Here is a 13041-nt window from a genome sequence, read left to right as displayed (position 1 = left end):
TTATTAATTATTTTCAGTATTTTGAACCGTCCACAGTATAAGGTCGGGAATAACAATTTCGACGACTTTTCAATTACTCAAATCAGAGCTAAAACGAAGAAATTACAGTCGAGACAACATACCCGACGTGATGATGTGGCAGCAAAATCAAAATGATGGACAAATCAAAATATATCAAAGTATGACATTTATGATTTTGGGAGAGTAACAAATGGTGGAGTTTTTCTTATTACTATATTTTTAAATAAAGTTATTTTTACAAAATATAAATTTAAATCTAACCGTTACTCACATCGATTTTTATCATTACTATATTATTATATTTTAAAATTTTGGTGGTTACTCACATAGTTTTTATTATTATTATATTATTATATTTATAATAAATTTTGAATTTCATTTGACCGTTACTCACATAACTTTTTATTATTATTATATTATATTACTATTATATTAAAATTTTGAAATAAATGAATTTAGAAAATTTTCTTATTTATTTACTTTTAATCTCCACCTTCCATTATTCCTAACACAATCCAATGGTCAATATTCAATCCTACATTTTGCCACTTTTCTCCTCTATATAAACTCATCTTCCCCACATTTTAACATACACAACTTACATACATTCTCCAATTCTCATTTGTTCAAAGTCTCAATTGTTTGTTGCTCTCTCCAAGCTTACAAGTTTATTTCTTTTCATCTTATTCTTGAGAGAGATTATTATTGTATTGTGAGGAAATAGTTGTGAGTATCCCAAATTGTAAATCTACTCTTTGAGAGAGTTGTGGTGTGTTATTATCAAACTCAAATACTTGTATCGGTTTGATCCTGCGCCGTGGAAAGGATTGAGTTTGCTCTTGAACTCGTAAAAAGAGCGGTGTAGCGGTTTGGCTCAGATCCTTGGCTTCTGAGATATCTGAGAGGTACATTCAATACTACACTTTGTTATGGCAATGACAAAGTAGTTCTGCAAGGTTTTGTGGATGCTGATCTGAGTGGAGATGTAGACTCCAGCAAGAGCACATCTAGGTATATCTACACTATAGATGGAACAGCAGTGAGTTGGATGTCCAAGCTTCAGAAATGCATTGCTCTTTCATCTACTGAAGCTGAGTACGTGGCCATAGCTGAAGCTGGAAAAGAGATGATATGGATGACAGACTATCTAGAAGAATTAGGCCGGAAGCAGTGCAAGAAGATCCTTTATACAGATAGTCAGAGTGCCATACAGTTGGTGAAAAACCCAGTCTATCATTCAAGGACAAAACACATTAGAAGACGGTACCATTTCACTCGCAGGTTAGTGGAAGAAGGCTATATGTGTTTGGAGAAGATAGAGGGTGCAAAGAATCCAGCAGACATGTTACAAAATGTGTTGATGTTGGAAAATTAAGGTTATGTAAAGCCCTAATTGGTATGGTGTAGGATCAGTCTCCAAGTGGGAGAATTGTTAAGTTATGGAGTCTGCTCCCTGTATTTATAGCTTGGTCAACGACTATATCCGGTAAAGCTATATTTGGTAAAGCCATATATGGTAAAGCTATATCCGGTAAAGCTATATATGGTAAATAGCTATATATAGTAGATGATTAAATCTGGTAAAACTATATTTAGTAGACTGAACCATATATATATCCCGTCCAGTAAAGCTTTGAAAATGTACTTTCTATTCTCTGTACTCTCTCTTGTTGTACATACCTGAAGTCATCAATAAAAAAATCCTTTTAGCCAGAGTTCTCCTTGCAATTTTCTCTATCCTGTTCTTTGTGTTCATCTAGATCGAGCGTGTGTGTTGTTGTGCGATCCTAACATATCTATGTGATCCAATTTCACCAGCTTCAAGTGGGCAGAAAAAGTACTTGTTGTGCTTCATAGATGATTTTTTAAGGAAGACAGTTATTTTCTGGTAGAAAAATCAGAAACATTCTATTCTTTCAAATGTTTCAAAACATGGGTGGAAAAAGAAATTTGAATGCCTATAAAATGTTTAAGGACAAATAGAGGAGGAGAATTCAACTCTGTAGAATTCAACGATTTTTGCAAACAACATGGAGTAAAGAGACAAATTGACCACAACCTATACCCCACAGCAAAATGGAGTGGCCGAATGCAAAAATCGCACTGTGATGAACGTGGTAAGAGCTATGCTGACATAGAAGAACGTGCTTAAAAATTTCTGACCTTAAGCAGTGGTGGGCGATTCACATTTTAAATCGATCACACACTCTTGCAGTAAAAGACATGACACTAGAACAGGCTTGGAGTGGAGTGAAACCATGAGTAGATTATTTTAGAGTTTTTGGATGTGTGGGACATGTCCATATTCTAGATTCCTAGAGAAGCAAACTTGAAGATAAAAGTGTAACATGTGTTTTATTTCGAGTCAGCAGTGAATCCAAAGGCTACATAATGTTTAATCCAACTACAAATAAAATTATAGTAAGTCGTAATGTAGCTTTCGAGGAAGATCTTGAATGAGATTGGAAATTTTTTGAAGGTGAAACAAAATTGGATGAGGGAAAAATATTGAAATTGATAAGATCACAGCTGAAGGAGAAATCACAGAGGAAACGACTGAACCGGTTGCTGAAACATTTGAACCAGTTGCTGAAAACGAAGGAGGGAAAATCACGGAAGAAACGACTGAACCGGTTGCTGAAACAATTGAACCAGTTGTTGAAAACAATTTTCCAGTAACTGTTGCACCAGATTTGACAATAAGGGAAGAGAGAAATTGACATCCACCTGTATGGTTAGCAGATTATACTTCTGGTGAAGGCTTATCTAAAGAGGATGAAGAAAATATGACATTTTTAATGATTTCAGATCCTGTGAATTTTGAGGAAGCTATCAAAAGCCCAAAATGAAGATTGACTATGGAGGAAGAAATCAAATCCATTGAAAAAAATCAAACATGGAATTTGTGGTTCTATGACTGGAGCAAAGAAAATAGGAGTGAAATGGATTTATAAAACCAAGCTAAATGAGTCGGGAGAAGTTGATAAATACAAAGCAAGATTAGTTGTAAAAGGCTATACACAAGAGCATGGAATTGATTATACGAAAGTGTACGCATCTGTGGCCAGAATGGATACCGTGAGAATGATCATTGCTTTTGTCACCCAAAAAGGTTAGAAACTCTATCAGTTAGATGTCAAATTAGCTTTTTTATATGGCGAGTTAAAAGAAGATATTTTTGTTGAACAACTAAAAGTCTAGGAGAAAAAGAGAAGTGAGGAGATGGTGTACAAACTTCAAAAGGATCTATACAGATTAAAAGAAGCTCCTAGAACCTGGTTTAGTCGAATAGAATCCTACTTCATCAAGGAAGGATTCAAAAGTAGTTTCAGTGAGCAGACACTTTTCATTAAGAAACAGGGAGGTAAAATTCTTATTGTAAACATTTATGTTGATGATCTTTTATTTACTGGATATGATGAAGAATTATTGGAGGAGTTTAAACGTTCCATGAAGAAAGAGTTTGATATGACTGACAGGTTAGATGAGATTTTTTTCTTGAAATAGAGGTAATTCAAAGATTAGATGGTATTTTTATATGTCAAAGAAAGTATGTTGCTGAAGTTTTAAATCGATTTGATATAAAGAATTACAATTATGTTTGTAATCCCATTGTTCCAAGACAGAAAATTGACAAAGATGAAAATGGTGCAAAAGTAGATGTATCTCACAGCTACTCGTCCTGATTTCAGGTTTGTTGTAAGTTTGATTAGTCGTTTTATGGCATGTCCAACATAACAACATTTTGCAGTAGCTAAAAGGGTGTTAAGATACTTGAAAGGTACGGTAGATTATGGTGTATTTTATAGAAAGGGAGGAGTTAGTGATTTAATTGAATTTACTGATAGTGACTATGCTGGAGACATAGAATATAGCAAGAGTACTTCAGGCTATGTGTTTATGATGAGTGGAGGAGCAGTAGCTTGGTCTTCTCATAAGCAGCCTATAGTCATCTTATCAACCACAGAAGCTGAGTTTGTTGTTGCTAGTGCGTGTGCATGTCAAGCTGTTTAGATGAGGAGGATACTCAAAGAGATTGGTCACTCTCAAATAAAAGGTACAAAGCTAATGTGTGATAATACTTCAACTATTAAGCTATCAAAAAATCCAGTTCTACATGGACGTTCCAAATACATAAGAGTAAGATTTCACTTTTTTAGAAATCTTACAAAAGAAGAAACTGTTAATTTATTATTTTGTGATACCCGAAATCAACTCGCTAATTTGTTAACAAGCCTCTAAAATTAAAAGCATTTGAACTTGGTATGCAGAGTTTTTCTGACTTGAACTAATTCTTGACAAAGAAGAATAAATTCAAGGGAGGGATTATGAGTGACAAAGAAGGAGGGATTGTGAGTGACAAAGAAGAATAAATTAAGGGAGGGATTGTGAGAAGAATTTAATTAGGTCTTAGATTATTTTTAGATATTAGATTTGTTTACAATATTTGTTGTTACCAAGATTTGGAGTTAGTTTCTATTTATGGTTATTTGTAAAGCGAGGATAAAAGCGAAGTTCAGTATTCAATAATATTTTCTCTTCAAACTTCAATTAATATTATCACTTTAAACTTCAATTGTTTATGTTTCTAGTTAGTTATTCTTTTGTCAAAACCTAACAGGTAAGAAGAATAGCACACGGGTACGAGTTGGGGCATTTGGTGGTCAACATATATACACTGTGGTTGATGGCGTCCACAACAGATGTAGAGGGAAGGATAGAACACAGGTCCTAAGCCAAAGAGACGTGACTTGGGAGTTGGAGGTGACTTAAGGCCATAGAAGGAGGCACAAGGAAGCACTAAGATTCGAGAGAGAGAAGAGAGAGATTTGCCGAGGAAGAACAACGATCTTATTTCTCAACCAAATTGCTTGGTTCTTGTCTCAATAGGATCTATGAGTTCATAAACGAGATCATGAGCTATCAAAGTCGGAATCAAAAGTTGGACGAAGTGAGGAGAGAGACCCACAGGTAAGAAGTTAAAAACTCGTAGAAATTTGAATGCTTCTAATTGAAAGAGATTCATCTTAGGTCTAGAATGAAAAATACGAGCGACGAAAGTAAGCCGGGAGAGATAATTTTCTAGAAAAAGGGGAAGAAGAAGAGGAAAAAAATAAAAAACAAAAAAGTCAAAAGTGACGGTAACAGTGATGTCAGCATGTGTAAGAAGATGACATTAGCGGACCATACGATCAACGGTCAACTTTTTGACCTTTTTACCTTTTATATTTTTATTTTTATTATTATTAAGCCTCTTGGAGTCCATTTTGAGTTGTTTTTACCAATTTTATTCTCTTGACTTAATTTAGGGCATGTTGAGGAATTCGATGAAATCTAATTTTTTTTTTGAAGACTTGAACTCGAGCAAAAATTGTTGCGTATTCCAAGTAAGTGATATCTTAGAACTTCTGATTAAGTTATGCTCGTAGTATGCATGATATAAGAAGCATGTAATATAAATTTGAACCTGGATTGAGTTGATTTGATCTATGAAAAAGTATACTAAACGTTACGGTATACGTTTTCCAAAAAATGATCTATTGAACTCTAATTTGAATGGAACTGAAAACATACCTTTAGTATGATCAATAACATATTATAGGAAACATATTATCAAGATTTGAGAATGGAGGGAGTTAATTTGAAGTATGTAAAAGCACGCTAAACGTTATGCTGAACATTTTTTTTTTATAAAGGCATGAGTTGAGTTCTAATTTGAGCGAAGTTGAAGTCATGACTAGGTATCCATGTTTAGGTCGCTCTATTATTTCTCTATTGTATATGTATGTGATTTTAGCGGTTATATGGGGAGGATTAAAGGTTTGCCAACTAGCCCTTAATTGTAAACTTGAATCAATCATCAGAGATCTAGATAACTATAGAACATGCTTACAATATCTTATGATGTATGATTTTTCCTATATAGGGATTATTAGGAAGCTTGCGAGTTAGCTTTCCTTTAGTGAACCTGTCATGAATGGAGAAGTTCACGGTTGTACTTTAGACTTGGTCAATCTTGAGACATTTGATTATTATTCATGCTCTGAGTTACCGGTTATACATGGATGATTAGAGGTTTGTCAACTAACTCTTAATCGTAAACTTGACTCGATTGTCAAGCGTTCGAATAACTATAGAACTGGCCTATGATGTCTTATGTTGTGTGATTATACTCTATGGGGACTACTAGGAAGTTTACCGGTTAGTTTCATTTTAGTGAACTTGTCACGAGCGGCATGGGTCCATAGTAGTACCCTTGAGAGTTGGTCAAATCTTAGAATGCATGAACCCTATAAGACTAATACCGAGGTCACACCTCGAGGGCCTAACATGCAGGTATAGAATTATGATGATGATGATGAAAGAGACCAAAACAACAATTCATGAGACTTAGAGAGCCCAAAAGAAATTTCGAGAGTTGGAGGTCCAGATTGGATCAAGAACTAAGAACTTGAACTAGTGTTTGCTAAATTTTCCTAAGTTGATCGAAGGTAGAATGAACTAACCTCGGGTATAACCTAGAAAGAACTTACTCCCAGAAATAAACTCATAAAACATAATATGACGTTGAATAAACAAAATTCATTTTATTAGACAAGAATGAATAATGAGTTGCCAACAAGCTGCCTACCGACCGAGTATATTTTATATACTCACCCCTACTGCTTTAATTTTTTTCAGGTGAAGCTTGATGTAGTGGTCGAGACAGAGGCGCACATGGACTATCGCCCATAGGGAGTCCCATCACACTTGAGTCTAGATTTTATCTACTTGTTCTTTAAATTCTATTTTGTGTATTTTAAATAGTTTGAACGTGTAGTAGTGTATTTTTTATGGTCCCATCTTTTGTAAAATCACAATTTCATTACAAAAATGTATTTTAAATTTTACACATTTTTACTTATTTCTATGTCACTAAGCAACGAATCCTTCGAAAAGTAGATCATTATTGTTCGAGTCGAGGCTGGTGGGCTTTGGAGTTCGGGCCGTGGGTTGTTACAAAAGGTATGGTCACTTAGTATCAACTTGGATGTGGGAAGCGACATGCCAACCTCATCAATTACCTAAAGTACGATATGTGACTGAAAAATTGAAATGGAAGAAAATAGAAAATGCCATAAATGTCCCTATTCACCCACCATCCAAACATCCAATTTCTCCTTTTCTACGTCCACGGTGTCAATTACACTACACGCCAAAAAAAATCATTCAAAATTATCCTAATAAACATCCTCATTTTTTATTTCTTCCATTCTTTTAAATATATAGTTTATTGAAGATATTTAATGTTTAGTATAAAATATTGTTGAAAGAATTTAATATATAGTTTATTAAATTTACATCTAAGTAAATTTTATTGTTTATTATCATATGAAATTAAATGATATTTTGATATAAAAGATTAGGATAAAAGTTAATGTCCAAATATTTGATCTTTGTAATATAGTAAATATGCATAGCCAAAATTTAATTAATTATAAGTCTCAATGAGAGGCTCAATTATTATCCCACAAACCCTTTCTAGCTCTCAACAAAATGACCGACCCGGAAAACAAGCCCTCTGCAATTTCCGGCGAGAAAACTCCGGCGGATTCCCGTTCTCCAATCAACCCCAAGCGAAATAACTATGCTATTGCTTGTGCAACCATGGCTTCCATGGCTTCCGTCCTGCTCGGCTACGGTTAGCTTTTTTTTTTTTTTTTTTTTTCACAGATTATTTCTTGAAAATTTTGAGTTATGGATTTGAAACAGATGTGGGTGTGATGAGTGGAGCGGTGATTTTCATTAAGAAGGATTTTGGGATCTCCGACGTGAAGGTGGAGATTCTTGTTGGGATTATAAGTTTGTACTCTATTTTTGGCGCTGCTGCCGCCGGGAGAATCTCCGATTTGATTGGCCGCCGTTACACCATGGCTCTCGCCGCCGGATTCTTCTTTTTCGGAGCTGTTCTGATGGGTTTCGCCACTAACTACTCGTTTCTCATGTTTGGCCGATTCGTCGCCGGCGTTGGAACTGGATTCGCCGGTTTAATTGCTTCTGTTTACACTGCTGAGATTTCTCCGGCGTCCACTCGCGGTTGCCTCACCTCGTTCCCGGAGGTCCATCGTTATCGACTTTACACCTCTTGTCCTTTTTTATTTATTTATTTATTTCTTATTTTTATTTTTATTTATTGATAAACTTTGAAAAATATTTCATCTATTTATTTTTCAAAAAAAAAAAAAAAAAAAAAAAAACATCTATTTAATTAGTTCCTATGTTTAAAATGAATTTGGATTTTTTGACTTAGTTTTTATCCCTTTAACTTTATAGATGTTTTTTTTTCTTTTTTTTTTACCAAGAAAAATTGAAATTTTGTAGCTCTAAAATTTTCAAAATATTAGAGAAATAATGGAAAAGCTTTTTAGTATATATTATGGACCTGTCCATTTACCATGTTATTAAATTATATATTATTAAACTATATACTAGGAACCCATATGTCACATTTATTTATCTATTGTTTACATTTTGAAATATTATTAAAAGATATATTATATTGTCAGTTAAAATTTCAAGTTTAGTCTATAAATTTATTTAGTTTCTAAAGTTTTAAAAATATTTAAGAAATGTCATAACTTTTAAATTTATATTTATTTGATATGAGTTTTTAAAAGTATTTTAATACTTTTGTAATGGGTTGCTTTATTCAACATATTTTACAATTCAAGATTTTTGAATTTATTATACATATAATTTAATTTTATATTTAATCAAAACTCCATTAATAAAAATATTTATAAACTTTCAAATATTTTAATAATAATCATAAATTTTTTTAAAAAAATTAAAAATACTCTTATAATTTGTTTTGGATGAAATTTTTCTAAAAATATCCTTAAAAAAATATTTTAAAAAATTTTGAATTTTTAAAAATTAATATTATATTTAAAAAATATTCATAAGGTAAGATTAAAAGATTTTCATATATTAATAGTAAAAAGGAATTTAAATATTTTTTAAAAAGTACAGAATATTGATACTACTTTAACACTAGAATAGTTTTGAAATTTTTTTAAAAATTGAAGTGTATTAATAAACATTATTTTAAACACTAACAAAAAATATTTTTGAAACAAAATGAAAACTATATTTGCCACGTAAGCATGATGACATTTTTTAAAGTATGGAAAAGTGAGGGATATTTAAATATATATAATCTTAAATAAAATAGTTAATTAAATAGTACTGACAAATTTCCCTGACTTAGCAATAAACACATGTTGCCTTTTTTTCCATTTACAGGTTTTCATTAATTTCGGGATATTGTTAGGATACGTTTCCAATTTGGCCTTCTCCAACCTCCCTACTCATTTGAGCTGGCGATTCATGCTCGGAATCGGCATAATCCCCTCCGCTTTTTTAGTAATAATCGTCCTAGCAATGCCCGAATCGCCACGCTGGCTCCTCATGCAAGGCAGAATCCTTGAAGCTAAGCGAGTCCTCGACAAAGTCTCAATCTCCCTCCAAGAATCGCAACAAAGACTCGCCGACATCAAAATCGCCGCCGGAATTCACCCAAACGTCACAGACGACGTCGTTCCACCGCCCCAGCCACAAAAACTCGTCTGGAAAGAACTCTTCCTCCACCCAACGCCGGCCGTCCGCCACATCTTAATCGCCGCCATCGGACTCCACTTCTTCCAGCAAGCCTCCGGCATAGACGGCGTCGTTCTTTACAGCCCGAGAATCTTCGAGAAAGCCGGAATCACCTCTTCCAGTCATATACTACTCGCCACCGTCGCCGTCGGAATCGTCAAAACGTGCTCCATCTTAATCGCCACGTTCCTCATCGACCGGATCGGACGGCGGCCGTTGATCCTCACCAGTGTGGCCGGCAAGGTAGTTTCACTGACAATGTTAGCGACGAGTCTGACAATCATCAACAACTCGCACGAGAAAGTGAAGTGGGCCATAGTGGTTTGCATAGCTACGATTCTGGCTGACGTGGCATTTTTCTCAATCGGATTGGGGCCCATGGTGTTTGTTTACAGCTCAGAGATATTCCCGTTGAGGCTCCGCGCACAAGGGGTGAGCGTGGGTATAATCGTAAATAGGATTACGAGTGCGGTTGTGACAATGACGTTTTTGTCCCTGTACCGTGCGATAACCATCGGTGGCGCGTTTTTCTTGTACGCCGGGATTACGGCGGTGGGTTGGCTGTTCTTTTACCTGGTATTCCCGGAAACGAGAGGTCGTAATTTGGAGGATGTTCAGGGGGTTTTTGGTAATATTATGTGCAGGTTGAAGAAAAATAGGGGTGGAAGTGGCAGGATGAACAGTGGAGGTGGGGTATCCAATAATTAGTATATGATAAGTATTCTTATTAAGTTAATTAATCCATATATCTTTTCCAATTATTAGGTTTAATTTCTGAATGCTATGTACTAGGAATACCCAACATGTGTGTTAACCTTATTGGGACAAATTATCTTAAATAGGATTTATGTTTTGGTTCCATCTTGGGATAAGTGACTATAACTCATCTCCTACCCCTGATCTCTGGGTCGAAGAGAAGTACTTTTATATCACATGAGTATCACTTACAATTTTGATTTTTTTTTTGCCGTATTCAACCCACAACGTATAAGTTTATTGGTCATGACCAATGTATACCACGTAAAATTTTGATTTAGCTTTTTGGTTCTTAAACTTAAATTAATTAAGAATTCTTATTGTAAAGTTCAGAATTTAATGCCTATTGATTGAAGTATGGCTAAAACAAAGTGGAATGAAAATAATTGAACCATATAATGTAGCAATTGAGTCAGCAATATGAACCATTTAAAGGATGACACGTGGAGTCTTGGAGGAGAGATGTTTTAAAATATCAGATTGCTGGACTTTTTCTTTTACCTCGATTGGATGATCCAAATTAAATTCTGATTTTTGCCAATTTTTCTGACAATTCTTATAACTTTCAGTCCTCTAAATAGCTTAAAGCCTTTATTACTGGCCTATCAAAACTCTCCATTTTAAACTGGTAAACCCAGTGTAGTAATTGGACTCTAATTTGTAAACAGAATCTATAAATATTTTAATAAAATTTTCAAGTGGCCATTGAGAAGTGAGGTAGGTTGAGTTTGTAATGTATTGCATGTATTAAATTATTCTTAATTGTTTATTGTGTGAAAACCTAATAACTTAAAAACTAACCTGTCACCTATAAGGCTTGGAATTGAATTATGATATTATGTAAATATCCTTTTTTTTTTTTTTTTTGTCATTTATTTTAGGGTTTGAAACATTTGGAGGGTGTTCGTTTTTATGGTTTTGGGTGGTTTAGGGTTTAACATTTGAATTTCTTATAATTTTAATGTTTTTACGATTTTTAAGGTCTAGGGTTATGGAGTTTATAGTTTTGCGTTTTTAGGGTCTTAGGATTATGGGGTGTAGGGTTTGAAGATTTTAGAGTTTTGTAGTTAGGGTTATGGGGTTTAGGTTTTGGAGTTTCTAGGGTTTAGAGATTTTAATGTTTTAGACTTTTTAGGGTTTGGAGTTGTATGGTTTTAGGGTTTGAAGTTTTTTTAGGGTTTGGAGTTTTATGGTTTTAAGTTTTTTCAGGGAGGGGTTCTATGGTGTTAGGGTTTTAAGTTTTTTAGGGTTTGGAGTTTTTATGGTTTTAGGGTTTTAAGTTTTTTAGGGTTTGGAGTTTTATGGTTTTAGGGTTTTAAGTTTTTTAGGGGTTGGAGTTTTATGGTTTTAAGTTTGTTAGGGTTTGGAGTTTTATGTTTTTAGGGGTTTAAGATTTTTAGGGTTTGGAGTTCTATGGTGTTAGGGTTTTAAGTTTTTTAGGGTTTGGAGTTTTTATGGTTTTAGGGTTTTAAGTTTTGTAGGGTTTGGAGTTTTATGGTTTTAAGTTTTTTAGGGTTTGGAGTTTTATGGTTTTAGGGGTTCAAGTTTTTTTAGGGTTTGAAGTACTTTGGTATTAGGGTTTTATGTTTTTTTAGGGTTTTGGAGTTTATATGGTTTTAGGATTTTAAGTGTTTTAGGGTTTGGAGTTTTATGGTTTTAGGGGTTTTAAGTTTTTTAGGGTTTTTAAGTTTTTAAGGGTTTGGAGTTCTATGGTGTTAGGGTCTGGAGTTTTTATGGTCTTAGGGTTTTATGTTTTTTAGGGTTTCGAGTCTTTATGGTTTTAGGGTTTTAAGCTTTTTAGGGGTTGGAGTTGTGTAGTTTTAGGGTTTGGAGTTTTTATGGTTTTAGGGTTTTAAGCTTTTTAGGGTTTTGAGTTGTGTGGTTTTAGGGTTTTAAGTATTTTTAGGGTTTGGAGCTTTATGGTTTTAAGTTTTTTTTAGGGTTTTTTTTTTATTTTTTATTTTTTATTTTTTTACGGTTTGAAGTTTATGGTTTTAGGTTCGTAGTTTTATGGCTCTTAAGTTTTTTCTAGGGTTTTAAGTTTTGTAGGGTTTGTTGTTTTATAGCTGCAGGGGTTTAAGTTTTTTAGGGTTTGGAGTTTTTATGGTTTTAGGTTTTTTTAGGGTTTGTTGTTTTATGGTTTTATGGTTTTAGGGTCTTAAGTTTGTTAGGGTTTGGAGTTTTATGGTTTCAGGGTTTTATGTTCTTTTAGGGTTTAAGTTTTGTAGGGTTTGGAGTCCTATGGTTTTAAGTTTTCTAGGGTTTTAAGTATTTTAGGGTGGTGGATTTTTATGTTTTTAGGAGTTTTAAGTTTTTTAGGAATTAAAGGTTTTTAGGGTTTGGAGTTCTATGGTGTTAGGGTTTGAAGTTTTATGGTTTTAGGGTTTTAAGTTTTTCACGGTTTAGGGTTTGGATTTTAGATTTATGGGATTTGGGTTTGTAGGGTTTAGGGTTTAGGATTTAGGCTAGCAGTTCGGGTTGCAGGCGAGTTGCAGTCATGGGCCTCGGGATGTTGGGTCGTGATCGAGTGGGCTGCAAGCGTGTAGGCTGGACTTCGGTTCGGGCTTCTAGGTTATGGATCGGGTCCGACCTAGATTTGACGGATCTTTTTTCCTTACCCGACTC

The 13041-nt window shown here is 34.2% G+C and overlaps 1 protein-coding gene across 1 annotated transcript; it reads left to right on the top strand.

The window, feature by feature from the left end:
* Positions 1–7490: 7490 nt before the first annotated feature.
* On the top strand, positions 7491–10519 carry LOC111792793 (polyol transporter 5). The gene is made up of 3 exons (XM_087122880.1): positions 7491–7702; positions 7774–8120; positions 9307–10519. The coding sequence occupies exons 1-3, from the start codon at positions 7558–7560 to the stop codon at positions 10366–10368; spliced, it is 1554 nt and encodes a 517-aa protein (XP_086979006.1). The 5' UTR covers positions 7491–7557; the 3' UTR covers positions 10369–10519.
* The last annotated feature ends 2522 nt before the right edge of the window (positions 10520–13041 follow it).

This window comes from Cucurbita pepo, chromosome 4, assembly GCF_057944985.1.
Source record: "Cucurbita pepo subsp. pepo isolate OVF chromosome 4, ASM5794498v1, whole genome shotgun sequence".
Lineage (NCBI taxonomy): Eukaryota > Viridiplantae > Streptophyta > Magnoliopsida > Cucurbitales > Cucurbitaceae > Cucurbita > Cucurbita pepo.
This window is presented reverse-complemented; position numbering and strand designations above follow the sequence as displayed.